The sequence below is a fragment of the Salvelinus sp. IW2-2015 genome, linkage group LG15, assembly GCF_002910315.2.
Source record: "Salvelinus sp. IW2-2015 linkage group LG15, ASM291031v2, whole genome shotgun sequence".
In the NCBI taxonomy this organism is placed as follows: Eukaryota; Metazoa; Chordata; class Actinopteri; order Salmoniformes; family Salmonidae; genus Salvelinus; species Salvelinus sp. IW2-2015.
This window is the reverse complement of record NC_036855.1, coordinates 41819661-41835350: the sequence shown is the minus strand read 5'-3', so window position 1 is coordinate 41835350 and position 15690 is coordinate 41819661. Positions and strand designations below refer to the sequence as shown.

General features: G+C 41.7%; 1 protein-coding gene across 3 annotated transcripts in view; it reads right to left on the bottom strand.

Moving 5' to 3' along the window:
• Positions 1-3437: 3437 nt before the first annotated feature.
• Positions 3438-15690, bottom strand: part of rasgrf2b (Ras protein-specific guanine nucleotide-releasing factor 2b) — a 221700-nt gene continuing 209447 nt past the window's right edge. For all 3 annotated transcript variants that reach the window (XM_024001934.2, XM_024001935.2, XM_024001936.2), the window contains one exon: positions 3438-15690. In XM_024001934.2, the coding sequence (XP_023857702.1) occupies positions 15598-15690 (93 nt within the window). In that variant the 3' untranslated portion in view covers positions 3438-15597.

Here is a 15690-nt window from a genome sequence, read left to right as displayed (position 1 = left end):
CCCTCTCTCTCCAGATGAAATCTCGCGTCTTGTGACGGCGGCCGCCCAACAACCTGCCCGCTTGACCCTATCCCCTCCTCTTTCTCCAGACCATTTCCGGAGACCTTTTCTCCTTACCTCACCTCGCGTCATCAACTCATCCTTGACCGCTGGCTACGTCCCTTCCGTCTTCAAGAGAGCGAGAGTTGCACCCCTTCTGAAAAACCTACACTCGATCCCTCCGATGTCAACAACTACAGACCAGTATCCCTTCTTTTCTTTTCTCTCCAAAACTCTTGACGTGCCGTCCTTGGCCAGCTCTCCTGCTATCTCTCTCAGAATGACCTTCTTGATCCAAATCAGTCAGGTTTCAAGACTAGTCATTCAACTGAGACTGCTCTTCTCTGGTGTCACGGAGGCGCTCCGCACTGCTAAAGCTAACTCTCTCTCCTCTGCTCTCATTCCTTCTAGACCTATCGGCTGCCTTTGATACTGTGAACCATCAGATCCTCCTCTCCACCCTCTCCGAGTTGGGCATCTCCGGCGCGGCCCACGGCTGGATTGCGTCCTACCTGACAGGTCGCTCCTACCAGTGTGCGTGGCGAGAATCTGTCTCCGGCACCACGTGCTCTCACCACTGGTGTCCCCCAGGGCTCTGTTCTAGGCCCTCTCCTATTCTCGCTATACACCAAGTCACTTGGCTCTGTCATATCCTCACATGGTCTCTCCTATCATTGCTATGCAGACGACACACAATTAATCTTCTCCTTTCCCCTTCTGATAACCAGGTGGCGAATCGCATCTCTGCATGTCTGGCAGACATATCAGTGTGGATGACGGATCACCACCTCAAGCTGAACCTCAGCAAGACGGAGCTGCTCTTCCTCCGGGGAAGGACTGCCCGTTCCATGATCTAGCCATCACGGTTGACAATCCATTGTGTCCTCCTCCCAGAGTGCTAAGAACCTTGGCGATATCCTGGACAACACCCTGTTGTTCTCAACTAACATCAAGGCGGTGACCCGTTCCTGTAGGTTCATGCTCTACAACATTCGCAAAGTACGACCCTGCCTCACACAGGAAGCGGCGCAGGTCCTAATCCAGGCACTTGTCATCACCCGTCTGGTTACTGCAACTCGTGTTGGCTGGGCTCCCTGCCTGTGCCATTAAACCCTACAACTCATCCAGAACGCCGCAGCCCGTCTGGTGTTCAACCTTCCCAAGTTCTCTCAATTCACCCCGTCCCCTCTCTCCACTGGCTTCCAGTTGAAGCTCGCACCGCTACAAGACCATGGTGCTTGCCTACGGAGCTGTGAGGGGGAACGCGCCACCTCCGTACCTTCAGGCTCTATCAGGCCCTACACCCAAACAAGGGCACTGCGTTTCATCCACCTCTGGCCTGCTCGCCTCCCCCTCTGAGGAAGTACAGTTCCCGCTCAGCCCAGTCAAAACTGTTCGCTGCTCTGGCACCCCAATGGTGGAACAAACTCCCTCACGACGCCAGGTCAGCGAGTCAATCACCACCTTCCGGAGACACCTGAAACCCCACTCTTTAAGGAATACTAGGATAGGATAAGTAATCCTTCTAACCCCCCCCCTTAAAAGAGTTAGACTGCCACACTATTGTAAGTGGTTGTTCCACTGGATATCATAAGGTGAATGCACCAATTTGTAAGTCGCTCTGGATAAGAGCGTCTGCTAAATGACTTAAATGTAAATGAAATAAATAAATAATTATCTCTACTATTATTCTGACATTTCAAATTCTTAAATGTGTCATAGGTCATCCTAACTGACCTAAGACATGGAATTTTTACAAGGATAGAATGTCAGGAATTGTGAAAAACTGAGTTTTAATGTATTTGGCTAAAGTATATGTAAACTTCCGACTTCAACTGTATATATACATATATATACACTATCAGTCAAACGTTTGGACACACCTACACATTCCAGGGTTTTTCTTTATTTTTACTATTTTCTACATTGTAGAAAAATAGTGAAGACATCAAAACTATGAAATCACACATGGAATCATGTATTTGTATTTATTATGATCCTGTCACGTTCGTTTGTAGAGATGGACCAAACGCAGCACGATATGAGTTCCACATACTTTATTATTAGTGAAACTTAACAAAACAAAACAATAAACAATAAACGAACAAACCGTGACTACAGAGGTCCTATGTGCACTAACTCAAAACAATATCCCATAACACACAGGTGGAAAAATACTACTTAAGTATGATCCCCAATTAGAGACAATGATAGCCAGCTGCCTCTAATTGGGAATCATACCAAAACACCAAGATAGAAAAAACAAACTAGAACCCCATGTAGAAAATATAAACTAGACTAAACCCCTAGTCACGCCCTGACCTACTCTACCATAGAAAATAATGGCTTTCTATGGTCAGGATGTGAGAGTACCCCCCCCCCCCCAAGGTGTGGATTCCGACCTTAAAACCTGAAACAAAAAGGGAGGGTTAGGGGGGGTGTCTAGTGTCGGTGGCGGCTCTGGTGTGGGCCGAAGAACCCGCTCATCCCGCGGCTCCAGCCATGGACCCAGGCTGAACACTGTACCTGTACTGGACCTCGGTGCAGAAGAAGACTCCTGCCTTCGAGCTGGACTGGACGCCGTGCTCGGACTGGGCATCGGCGCAGGGTAAAGCTCCGGCCAAGGAGCTGGAGGTTRCGGACCGTTGAACTTCGCAGGAGGTTCCGGTCCGTGGACCGTCGCCTGAAGCTCTAGACTGGGGAGGCGCACTGGAAGCCTGATGCGTGGGGCCTGCACAGGTGGCCCCGGACTGGTGACAAGCACCTCAGGGCGAGTGCGAAGAGCAGGCACAGGATGTACCTGACTGGGAAGGCGCACTTGAGGGAGAGTGCGAGGAGGAGGCACAGGACGTACTGGGCTGTGGAGGCGTACTGGAGACCTTGTGCGTATAGCCGGCATCAATAGTACCGGAACTTTAACACAATTCGCACGGTGAGTACGAGGAGTTGGCACAGAACGTACCGGGCTGTGAAGGCGCACTGGAGTCTTGGTGCGTAGCGCTGGCACATATGGTGCCGGGCTGAGAAAGCGCTTTTCAATGCGCCTGCACTGCAGCATACTCCTTTCCACAACCTCTCTCCGGTATCTCTCATTACCTTCCTCCATCGACTCCCACACAGGCTCTGGCTCACTCCCCGGTTCCGCCGACCACCCCTTGTGCTCCCCCCCCAAAAAATCTTGGGGTTGTCCTTGGGCTTTCTGTGGCCGTGAACACAGAGAACACGCTGTCCTCCCTTCTCTCCCTGCGTCTGCTTCTATGGAAGGCTTTCGTCTCCAGCCATAATTTCCTCCCGAGTCCAGAATGTCTTCTCCTCCTGGGCACGTTGCTTGGTCCTCTTTTGATGGGATATTCTGTCACGATCTCTAATGAATAAACGGACCAAGGCGCAGCGTGCTCTGAGTTCCACATCTTTATTTTAGTGAAACTTAACAAAACAAAACAATAAACGAACAAACCATGACTACAGAGGTGCTATGTGCACTAACTCAAAACAATATCCCATAACATACAGGTGAAAAAATACTACTTAAATATGATCCCCAATTAGAGACAACGATAGCCAGCTGCTGATAATTGGGAATCATATCAAAACACCAACATAGAAAAAACAAACTAGAACTCCACATAGAAAATATAAACTAGACTCTAGTCACGCCCTGACCGACTCTACCATAGAAAATAAAGGCTTTCTATGGTCAGGACGTGACAGATCCCCATTAGCTGCTGCCAAGGCAGCTACTCTTCATGGGGTCCAGCAAAATTAAGGCAGTTAATACAATTTTTTAAACATTAAAATACATTTACAGATTTTACAACACACTGTGCCACCTCTGGCCCCTACTCCACCACTACCACATATCTACAGTACTAAATCCATGTGTATGTGTGTATAGTGCGTACGTTATTGTGCGTGTGTATGCATGTGTCTGTGCTTGTGTTGCTTCACAGTCCCCGCTGTTCCATAAGCTGTTTTTTCTGTCTAATTTTACTGCTTGCATCAGTTACTTGATGTGGAATAGAGTTCCATGTAGCCATGGCTCTCTGTAGTACTGTTCYCCTCCCATAGTCTGTTCTGGACTTGGGGACTGTGAAGAGACCTCTTGTGGTATGTCTTGTGGGGTATGCATGGGTGTCCAATACCTCTCATAAATACAAGTAGTGATGAAGTCAATCTCTCCTCCACTTTGAGCCAGGAGAGAATGACGTTAGCTCTCTATGTACATCCAAGGACCAGTCATGCTGCCCTGTTCTGAGCCAATTGCAATTTTCCTAAATAATTTTTTGTGGCACCTAACCACACAACTGAACAGTAGTCAAGGTGTGACAAAACTAGGGCCTGTAGGACCTGCCTTGTTGATAGTGTTGTTAAGAAGGCAGAACAGCGCTTTATTATGGACATACTTCTCCCCATCTTAGATGCTGTTGAATCAATATGATTTTACCATGACAGTTTACAATCTAGGGTTACTCCAGGCAGATTAGTCATCTCAACTTGGTCAATTTCCACATTATTTACTACAATATTTAGTTGAGGTTTAGGGTTTAGTCCTAAATACAATGATTTTAGTTTCAGAAATATTTAAGGCCAACTTATTCCTTGCCACCCATTCTGAAACTAACTGCAACTCTTTGTTAAGTGTTGCAGTCATTTCAGTCGCTGTAGTAGCTGATGTGTTGAGTCATCCGCATACATAGACACACTGGCTTTACTCGAAGATGGAAAAAAGCAAGGGGCTTAAACATTTAACCTGAGGAATTCCTGATTCTACCTGGATTATGTTTGAGAGGCTTCCATTAAAGAACACCCTCTGTGTCCTGTTAGACCAGTAACTCTTTATCCACATTATAACAGGGGGTGTAAAGCCATAACACGTACGATTTTGCAGCAGACTATGATCGATAATGTCAAAAGCTGCATTGAAGTCTAACAAGACAGCCCACACAATCATTTTATCATCAATTTCTCTCAGCCAATCATCAGTCATTTGTGTATTTTATATTTGAGAGTCTTCAAAGTAGCCACCCTTTGCCTTGATGACAGCTTTGCACACTCTTGGCATTCTCTCAACCAGCTTCATGAGGTTGTCACCTGGAATGCATTTCAATTAACAGGTGTGCCTTTTTAAAGTTAATTTGTGGAATTCATTTCCTTCTGAATGCGTTTGAGCCAATCAGTTGTGTTGTTACAAAGTGGGTGTGGTATAAAGAAGATAGCCCTATTTGGTAAAAGACCAAGTCCATACATACTATGACAAGAACAGCTCAAATAAGCAAAGAGAAACGACAGTCCATCATTAATTTAAGACATGAAGGTCAGTCAATCCCGGAAAATGTCAAGAGCTTTGAAAGTATCTTCAAGAGCAGTCGCAAAAACCATCAAGCGCTATAATGAAACTGTCTCTCATGAGGACCGCCACATAAAGGAAGACCCCGGGTTCATTAGAGTTAACTGCACCTCAGATTGTTCAAGTAACAGACACATCTCAACATCAACTGTTCAGAGGAGACTGCGCGAATCAGGCCTTCTTGGTCAAATTGCTGCAAAGAAACCACTACTTAAGGACACCAATAAGAATAAGAGACGTGCTTGGGCCAAGAAACATTAGTGGACATTAGACCAGTGGACAATGGACATTAGACCGGTGGAAATCTGTCCTTTTGTCTGATGAGTCCAATTTTTGTATTTTTTGTTCCAACTGCCGTGCCTTTGTGAGACGCAGAGTAGGTGAACGGATGATCTTCGCAACTTATTACATAAGTAGTCCGACCCTTTGCTATGAGACTCGAAACTGAGCTCAGGTGCATCTTGTGTCCATTGATCATCCTTGAAATGTTCTGTCAACTTGATTAGAGTCCACCTGTTGTAAATTCAATTGATTGGACATGATTTCAAAAGAAACACACCTGTCTATATAAGGTCCCACAGTTGACAGTGCATGTCATAGCAAAAACCAAGCCATGAGGTCGAAGGAATTGTCCATAGAGCTCAGAGACAGGATTGTGACAAGGCGTAGATCTGGCGAAGAGTAGCAAAACATATCTGCAGCATTGAAGATCCCCAGGAACACAGTGGCCTCCATTATTCTTAAATGGAAGAAGTTTGGTACCACCAAGACTGAGCCAAACTGAGCAATCGAGGGAGAAGGGCCTTGGGTAGGGAGATGACCAAGAACCCATTGGTCACTCTGACAGAGCTCCAGAGTTCCTCTTTGGAGATGGGAGAACCTTCCAGAAAGACAAACATCTTTGCAGCACTCCACCAATCAGGCGTTTATGGTGGAGTGGCCAGACGGAAGCCACTCCTCAGTAAAATGCACATGACAGCCCGCTTGGAGTTTGCCAAAAGGTACCTAAAGGAGTTTCAGACCATGAGAAACAAGATTCTCTGGTCTGATGAAAACAAGATTGAACTCTTTGGCCTGAAAGCCAAGCGTCTCGTCTGGAGGAAATCCCTATGGTGAAGCATGGTGGTGGCAGCAACATGCTGTGGAGATGTTTTTCAGCAGCAGGGACTGGGAGACTAGTCAGAATCAAGGGAAAGATGAATTGAGCAAAGTATAGTGAGATCCTTGATGAAAACCTGCTCCAGGCCACTCAGACTGGGGCGAAGGTTCACCTTCCAACAGGACAACGACCCTAAGCACACACAGCCAAGACAACGCAGGAGTGGCTTCGGGACAAGTCTCTGAATGTCCTTGAGTTGCCCAGCCAGAGCCCGGACTTGAACCTGATCGAACATTTCTATAGAGACCTGAATACTTTCCGAATGCACTGTACAGTATAGTGTATTTAAAATAATCATCTGACATGTCTATATTGGTCCAGCTTTATACATTCACATGGATCTAGCCTATGTTATGCTTACACATGTCTAATGATTAACCCCATATTGATTATGCTCTCTACTTCTGCGAAAACAATATAGATACTGGAAAATCCCCATGATGTCATAGATTTTCTCCTGCAACAGTAACTGAATGCCTCGATGCCTGTATTCCTGTTCTAATTGGCAAGCCACGGCCACATGACTCACTGTTTGTAGGAGAGATCTATTTTCGAACGGGGTGGTATACCCAATAAACTGGCCACTGAGTGTATATCGCTACGCATACGCTCAAACACAAATCATGCAAACTTTAGGCGACCTGTATTTGGTATTCTATGGTTAACAGTTCCACTGGTGTGTATAAGTAAGTAGGTAAAAACTCAAGACATGTAGCTAAGGCATCTTGATTTTTATTTTCCCTGCAGCTACCAGTGAAAAATATATACAAACAAATGACAGTCAAAGTTCTTGACATTTTCAGGATTGATTGACCTTCATGTCTTAAAGTAATGACGAACTGTCGTTTCTCTTTGCTTATTTGAGCTGTTCTTGTAATAATATGGACTTGGTCTTATACCAAATAGGGCTATCTTCTGTATACCACCCCTACTTTGTCACAACACAACTGATTGGCTCAAACACATTAAGAAGGAAATAAATTCCACAAATAAACTTTAAAAAGGCACACCTGTTAATTGAAATGCATTCCAGGTGACAACCTCATGAAGCTGGTTGAGAGCATTCCAAGAGTGTGCAAAGCTGTCATCAAGGCAAAGGGTAGCTACTTTGAAAAATCTCAACTATAAAATCTATTTTTATTTGTTTAACACTTTTTGGTTACTGCATGAATCCGTATGTGTTATTTCATAGTGTTGGTGTCTTCACTATTATTCTAGAAAATAGTAAAAATATAGAAACACCCTTGAATGAGTAGGTGTGTCCAAACGTTTTACTTTTGACTGATACTGTACATGTATTTGGAAATGTCTTGTGAAATACAGTATTCAACATTTGACTGTATTTGTAACAAATATATGTTTACATTAAAATGTATGGCAAATATTAAAAAATGGGTCAAATCATATTGTAATGAAATGGTGACTGTCTTAACAATGGAGCTCTTTAGTATATCACATGCACTTACAATGCCTTCAGAAAGTATTCACACCCCTTGACTTTTTCCACATTTTGTTGTGTTACAGGCTGAATTTTAAATGGATTAAATTGAGATGTTTTGTCACTGTCCTACACACAATACCCCATAACGTCAATGTGGAATTATGTTTCTCAATAATTTTTTCATACAAACTAATACAAATGTAAAGCTGAAATGTATTGAGTCAATAAGTATTCAACCCCTTTGTTATGGCAAGCCTAAATAAGTTCAGGAGTAAACATTTGCTTAACAAGTCACATAAGTCACATGGACTCACTCTGTGTGCAATAATAGTGTGATTTCTGGATTGATTACCTCATCTCTGTACCCCACACATACAATTATCTCTAAGATCCCTCAGTCGAGTAGAGCATTTCTAACACAGATTCAGCCACAAAGACCAGGGAAATTTTCCAATGCCTCGCAAAGAAGGGCACCTATTGGTAGATGATTCAAAATAAAAAAAGCAGACATAGAATATCCCTTTGTGCATGGTGAAGTTATTCATTACACTTTGGATGATGTATCAATCCATCCAGTGACTCACTACAAAGATAGTGATAGCCTTCTTAACTCAGTTGCCAGAAAAGAAGGAAATTGCTCAGGGATTTCACCATGAGGCAAATGGTGACTTAAAACAGGTACAGCATTTAATGGCTCTGATCGGAGAAAACTGAGAATGGATCAACAACATTGTAGTTACTCCACAGTACTAACCAAATTGACAGAGTGAAAAGAAGGAAGCCTGTAAATAATAAAAATATTACAAGACATGCATCCTGTTTGCAACAAGGCACTAAAGTAATATTGCAATAAATGTGACAAGGCCATTCCCTTCTTGTTTTGAATACAAAGTGTTATGTTTGGGGCAATCCAATACCACACACCATTCTCCATATTTTCAAGTATATTGGCAGTAGCATCATGTTATGGGTATGCTTGTAATCGTTAAGAACTGGAGAGTTTGTCAGGATAAAAAAAACGGAATGGAGCTAAGCACAGGCAAAATCATAGAGGAAAACCTGGTTCAGTCTGCTCTCCACCAGACACTGTGAGATGAATTCACCTTTCAGCAGAACAATAACCTAATCACAAGGCCAAATCTGAAATGGAGTTAATTACCAAGAACAGTTACAGTTTTGACTTACATCTACTTGAAAATCTATGGCAAGACTTGAAAATGGCTGCCGAGCAATGGTCAACAACCAAATTGACAGAGCTTGAAGAATTTTGAAAAGAATAATGGGCAAATTTTGCACAATCCAGGTGTGGAAAGCTCCTATAGACTTAACCAGAAAGACACAGCTGTAATCGCTGCCAATGGTATTTCTGCAAAGTATTGACTCAGGGGTAGGAATACTTACGTAAATGAGATATTTCAATAAATTTGCAAGCATTTCTAAAACATGTTATCACTTTGTTATTATGGATGGGGTAGTGTGTAGATGGGTGAGGAATATATTTTTTTAAATCCAGTTTGAATTCAGGCTGTAACACAAATGTGGAGTAATTCAAGGGGCATGAATACTTTCTGAAGGCACTGTATGTCAGTTTCATTAAGACTGCAGAACTGGCAGTGTACAAGCTCAACCTTTATTGGCAGAGTACAAGATCACACATGAACTGGTATGACACTTTCTCTCATTGGTAGCCCAAAGAGCTCTAACCCAAGGCCACGCCTCCAGTGGCATACCACTCTGCATACCAGTACTGGCTTGCTTCTGAAGCTAAGCAGGGTTGGTCTAAATAAATATATCAATGCCCCAGGGCAGTGATTGGGGACATTGCCCTGTGTAGCGTGTCGTCTTTTGGATAGGACTTTAAACGGGTGTCCTGACTCGCTGTGGTCACTAAAGTAAGAGTAGGGGTGTTAACCCCAGTGTCCTGGCTAAATTCCCCAATCTGGCTCTCATACCATCACGGTAACCTAATCATCCCCAGTTTACAATTGGCTAATTCATCCCCCATCCTCTCCCCTGTAACTATTCCCCAGGTCGTTGCTGTAAATGAGAAGTTGTTCTCAGTCAACTTACTTGGTTAAATAAAAAAACACATTCCTCCAGATCCTCAAATAGGCTACAATATATTTTGTCAGAATGTATTTTTATTGTACTTGACACATTAAAAGCACAAAAATGCATTTAAATTACTACAAAAATTACGACAAAAATGATACATTATCGGTCAGGTAGTGATTCGATTTTTTTTCAAGCTGAAGAGAGGCACGACTATAGTCATAATATTTTTTTTATGAAGTTGAACATGTGCTCTTTATGACAGAATGTAACATTTTAGTGAAATCAAAAGTTAGTTTTTTTAACCATAATTTAAATTATATCACTAACCACATACGCATCCACAGTTTTTATACGAATATAGTCATACCGTATAAAAAAAATCAAGACAGCGGTAATGGAAACAGGAAGTTTCGGTTCAATTTTATAAATGCAGACAGAAAATGTGTTCGTTGGTGGGATATTTTTGTGTCTGTAATATTAATTATGCGTGACATGGCAGTGGAACCGCCTTTATGCGCAAATATTGATATATAATAATAACCATATTGAAGTAAACTTGGAGTCACGCAATAATATGGTGTGTGGTCCTCCCACTACGACTCGGGAAAGCATGCAGTTTATTAGGCTACAGATGAAATAATTTATGATGATCTTCACAGGGTGGTGACAGTAATCTTGATGTTCCTTTCCAATAAATATTGAGGGTCTGATTCTGGTGACATGATGATCGATGCTTGACTGCCGTTTGACAAATACAAATATTCTCGCTCTTATCCATAATAATCTCATCATCTAGACTAGCCTACCCGCACAGCATACCCGCACTGTATCTACGAACTGTTGGCTAGAGTGCATGTACCAAGACCAGAGTAGGCACACAATTTTTGTGAGGAAACTATTGGTAGAGTTGAAAATGCAATGGAAACACGTTGAACTGTAGATTTTTATTCGGCACATGAAAACATATCTTCTTGCCACTAGGGGGGTGCCATTTCGACATAGTCCAAATTCGTTTCCAAATTAAACTGCCTCGTACTCAATTCTTGCTCGTACAATATGCATATTATTATTACTATTGGATAGAAAACACTCTCTAGTTTCTAAAACCGTTTGAATTATATCTGTGGGTGAAACAGAACTCGACTTAGAGCAATTTTCCTATGTGTATGTCAGAATGCAGAATTTTACTGGCTGTTCTGAGACCTGTGTATTAATTTGCCTGTCCTCTATTGGTTGAGATGCACTGCATACGCCTTCCCCTGGGTGTCAGCGAATAGGGAGACTTGAAATGGACTTTCTGCGTAGTTCCCAAAGGTTATAAATTGATTGGAATCACGGTGGCCGTTCTTTTGGATCTTCGCTCGGGCGCAAAGAGGAGCTTGGCATGTCGTTGTAGAAGCTCTGGTTTTAGCTCTTTAGATAATTCCGTTCATGTTTTTATTCGATATAGGCTTTAAAGACATCATAATCTTGTTATTTTGAACCGAATTATTTCAGTTTATGTCAGTATATTGCGATTTTCGGGTATTTATTTCCTTGGCGCTGTAGGAACTTGGGTATCTCTCTCTTTCGTGCTAATGTTTACTGCTAATTGCAACTCTGAAGACAACGTTCTCCAACCTAGCAACGATTCTTTTGGACAAAGGACACCTAATCCTAAGATTCTGATGAGAGTTCATCGAAAAGTAAGAACTATTTATGCTGATAATTCTTTGTTCTGTTGAAAAAAGTTAAATGCATGAGACGCCATTTCTTGCAGTGTAGTCTTGCGTTATCGGACCCTGTATTGCGCAGTAAGGTTAATTTTAAAAATGTAATTCAGCGATTGCATGAAGAACTAATTTGTCTTTCAATTGCTGTCCACGCTGTATTTTTTAGTCAAGGTTATGATTATTTATTAATTAGACTAAGTCACTCTCCAAGATGGCGCCCGACATTTTCTGGCCAGTTTGGCTACTTTTCTCATTGTATAACCACGATTTTTGTGGCTAAATATGCACATTTTCGAACAAACTCTATATGTATGTTGTAATATGATGTTACAGGAGTGTCATCGGAAGAATTCTGAGAAGGTTAGTGAAAAAATTAATATATTTTGGTGGTGATAACGGTATCGCTCTTTTTGCCTTGAATCAATGCTGGGGTAATGTTTGCACATGTGGTATGCTAATATAACGATTTATTGTGTTTTCGCTGTAAAACACTTAGAAAATCTGAAATATTGTCTGGATTCACAGGATCTGTGTCTTTCAATTACTGTACGCTGTGTATTTTTAAGAAATGTTTTATGATTAGTAATTAGGTAATACACGTTGCTCTCTGTAGTTATTCTAGTCGCTTTGGGTGAGTTTTGTGATAGTGGCTGCAATGGTAAACTGTGATTTATACCTGAAAAATGCAAATTTTTCAAAAAAAACATATGCTATACCATAAATATGTTATCAGACTGTCATCTTATGAAGTTGTTTCTTGGTTAGTGGCTATATATATCTTTATTTAGTCGAATTAGTGATAGCTACTGATGGAGTAAAAAAATGGTGGACAAAAAAAAGTTGTCTTTTGCTATGGTGGTTAGCTAATAGAAATACATATTTTGTCTTCCCTGTAAAACATTTTAAAAATCAGAAATGATGGCTGGATTCACAAGATCTGTATCTTTCATTTGGTGTCTTGGACTTGTGATTTCATGAACATTTTATTATATGATATCCCTGTAGCTTTAGGCTAGGCTATGCTAGTCAGCTTTTGTGATGGGGGGATCCCGGATCCGGGTTTGGTAACAGTGAAAGGTTAAGCGAAAAAGTACATTTTGTGTGCACTACYTCATCCTTCACTGATTTTTATACGCCACAAGTCTGTTTGGTGGAAACACACCGCTGGTGGGAAAATGCACATATTTTCTTTATGTAGATTTTATAATATTCACATGGAAATCTGTTGCCAATTGGATTGAAACCTAGCTAGTGCCAAAGTTTTGGCTTGGTGGCAAATTCTACATTGATCAATACGTAAAGAGTAATTTAAGAATCCTCTGAAGGGACAAACTATGTCATATGCCGAATTAGGAACCACTTTGGCCACCCTGTAGACTAGATGTCATAGTCATGCATTTCTGGAATTGTCAGGCATTACATGCATTTTAACAAAGATGCAAATGTATGTACATCTAAGTTAAATATATTGACACAAAAAATGTATGGGATGAATGCACTAATGTAAGTCGCTCTGGATGAGAGCGTCTGCTAAATGACAAAAATGTAAAATATATATGTTTTAATCCAAGTAAAGATGTACTGATGAGTTCGGAATTCCATGATCGGAACTCAAGAGCTGCATTAATTGTATGTAACCTCTAAAGCAACCTCTATCGCTTCATGCAGACAGCTATTTTCAGACTCATACATGACTGGACTAGAACACTCATGTGACCATGTAAAGCCAATGAAGCTGAAGACAAAATTCAATTTGAGAGGACAATAAAGGATTCCCAGCTAGCTCATAATGTCCCCATAGCGTTCCCTTGAGGTTCTCCTTTGGTTATGGGAAAAATTACTTTCCCACATCGTTCTGGGAAACAACATTTGTTAGCTGGGTTTTCATTTTTCAATTAGGAGCAAACTGCAACAGGACCACATGGTCATCAAACTGCATAAGGAGTGGTTATTGTAAAGCTGTGAACAGGCCCCGCTGAACGTGCTACAAGTGTTGTTGTCAGATAAAGCATGGGAATGTTGGGGCCACTAGAGGGACATATCAAGTCACTTCTCTTTAACCACCCTCACTCCATGGCAGTACAATAGTTTTATATGGCTGAATCTCAATTGTATATCCTTGATCCCAAAGAGATCCTATTCAATTATATGTAGTTCTACGTAATTCTATCCTTGCAATTTCTCCTTGCCTCTTTCTGAGAGGAGGATATTTTGCTCCAAAGTGCTTTGAGAAGGAGATGAGGATTTGAGGAATGAAGGAATAACAATTGATATTTACCCAATGATTCCATACCATCTGAATGAGCAGATGCATAATTATTAGGGATCTACAACCTTCACCAAAGAATGTCACAGATGGAAATTTGCTAACTTGACAGCAAAATATTTTAAGAGGGGGAAATAATACTTGTTCATCTGAATTGATTGGTATTGTTGTTAGAACATATAGAGGACTGAGAATCTACCTATTGAAAAAAACAATAATAAAAGGCACATTTGAAGCGTCTAATTCTCATCATTCAAATGGACAAACTACAGAATTGGTAGAGCTTACAAGATATTAGACATCAAAACTTTTGACTGAATGTGGAGTACCGGATTGTACTGTATTCTTTCTGATACCGGTCACCAGTTTGTAGATTAATATTTCATTATTTATGAAGAGCAATTTCAACAACACGATACACATAAATGGTCAACTATTACAAATGAAGCTTTTTTATTTATTTATTTTATTGTCACACACACCTGTTCGGTGCAGTGAAATGCGTTGTTTTACAAGGTCAGCCATAGTAGTATGGCGGCCCTGGAGCAAATTAGGGTTAAGTGCCTTGCTCAAGGGAACATCAACAGATTGTTGGCTAAGGTATTCTAACAAGCGACCTTTCAGTTACTGGCCGAAAGCACTAACCGCTAGGCTACCTGCCACCCAGTTGGCTACAGTACCTGCCGCCCAGTTTCTAAATCTAAATTCATTTTGAAGCACTTAGTTTCTCATTACCACAGTCAGACTGAATCTTAAAAGGATTTTCTATTTACCACTATCATTACATTTAATATGTTTAGTAGTAGTAATGTATGAGTTAATTCCGGCAGGTGTGTTTGAAACTCTACCCCCATAGATTCCATCCGACCCTCCTGATAAAGTGATTTATGATTGGTAGATGGGGATGCATAGTGGTTGTGTAGTCTTCAGAGACCAAAAAGAGTGAAGCATGTTAACATGCAGGGGTCAGGACCAAGGCCAAATAAACACTAAAAGCCCAGTTAGGATCATGCAAAGTCAAGTGATCACCATTTGGTGTGAAAGCATGTGTGCTTCAGCTCAAGGACATGGCACAGTAAAGCAGCACAGCGTAACATACACAAGTCCAGACTCTTAGAGCTATACATGCTACATTTCATCTTCTTACGATACACCTTTTAAAAATTTTCAAAGACAAAAAAGTGTCTCAATGGCAACCTATTCCCTAAATAGTGCAGTCCTACATGGGGAACAGGGTGCCATTTGAGATTTTCCCAAAGTTTGTTCAATCTCCACCAACTCTGATTTGATCTGCTGGCAGAAGAACCATGTTTCACGTCAATGATGTCACGCTCTGGGAGAGGGATGATGAGGTCACACAATGACACCTCACTTCCTGTTTACCCTTCATCGCAGAAAACAAATTCAAAAGATCACCCCATCATCATCTAAAAACAAGGATTTTCTCCCTACGTTCCTTCTCAATTCTCTCTCTCTGTCTCTTCAATAATCCACTCTCTCTTTGTCGTTCATTATCCCAGGTATGCAGGCGTGTTGCCCACAGAGGGACAGGGTCCTGTTGCTCGCGGTGACTGTCCCTCAGGCCGGTAGGCGGGGCTCTATCTTAAGAGAGAGGTCATAGAGAGTGTCCTCATCCATGATCAGAGTCTTGTCCAACAAGTACTGAGTCAC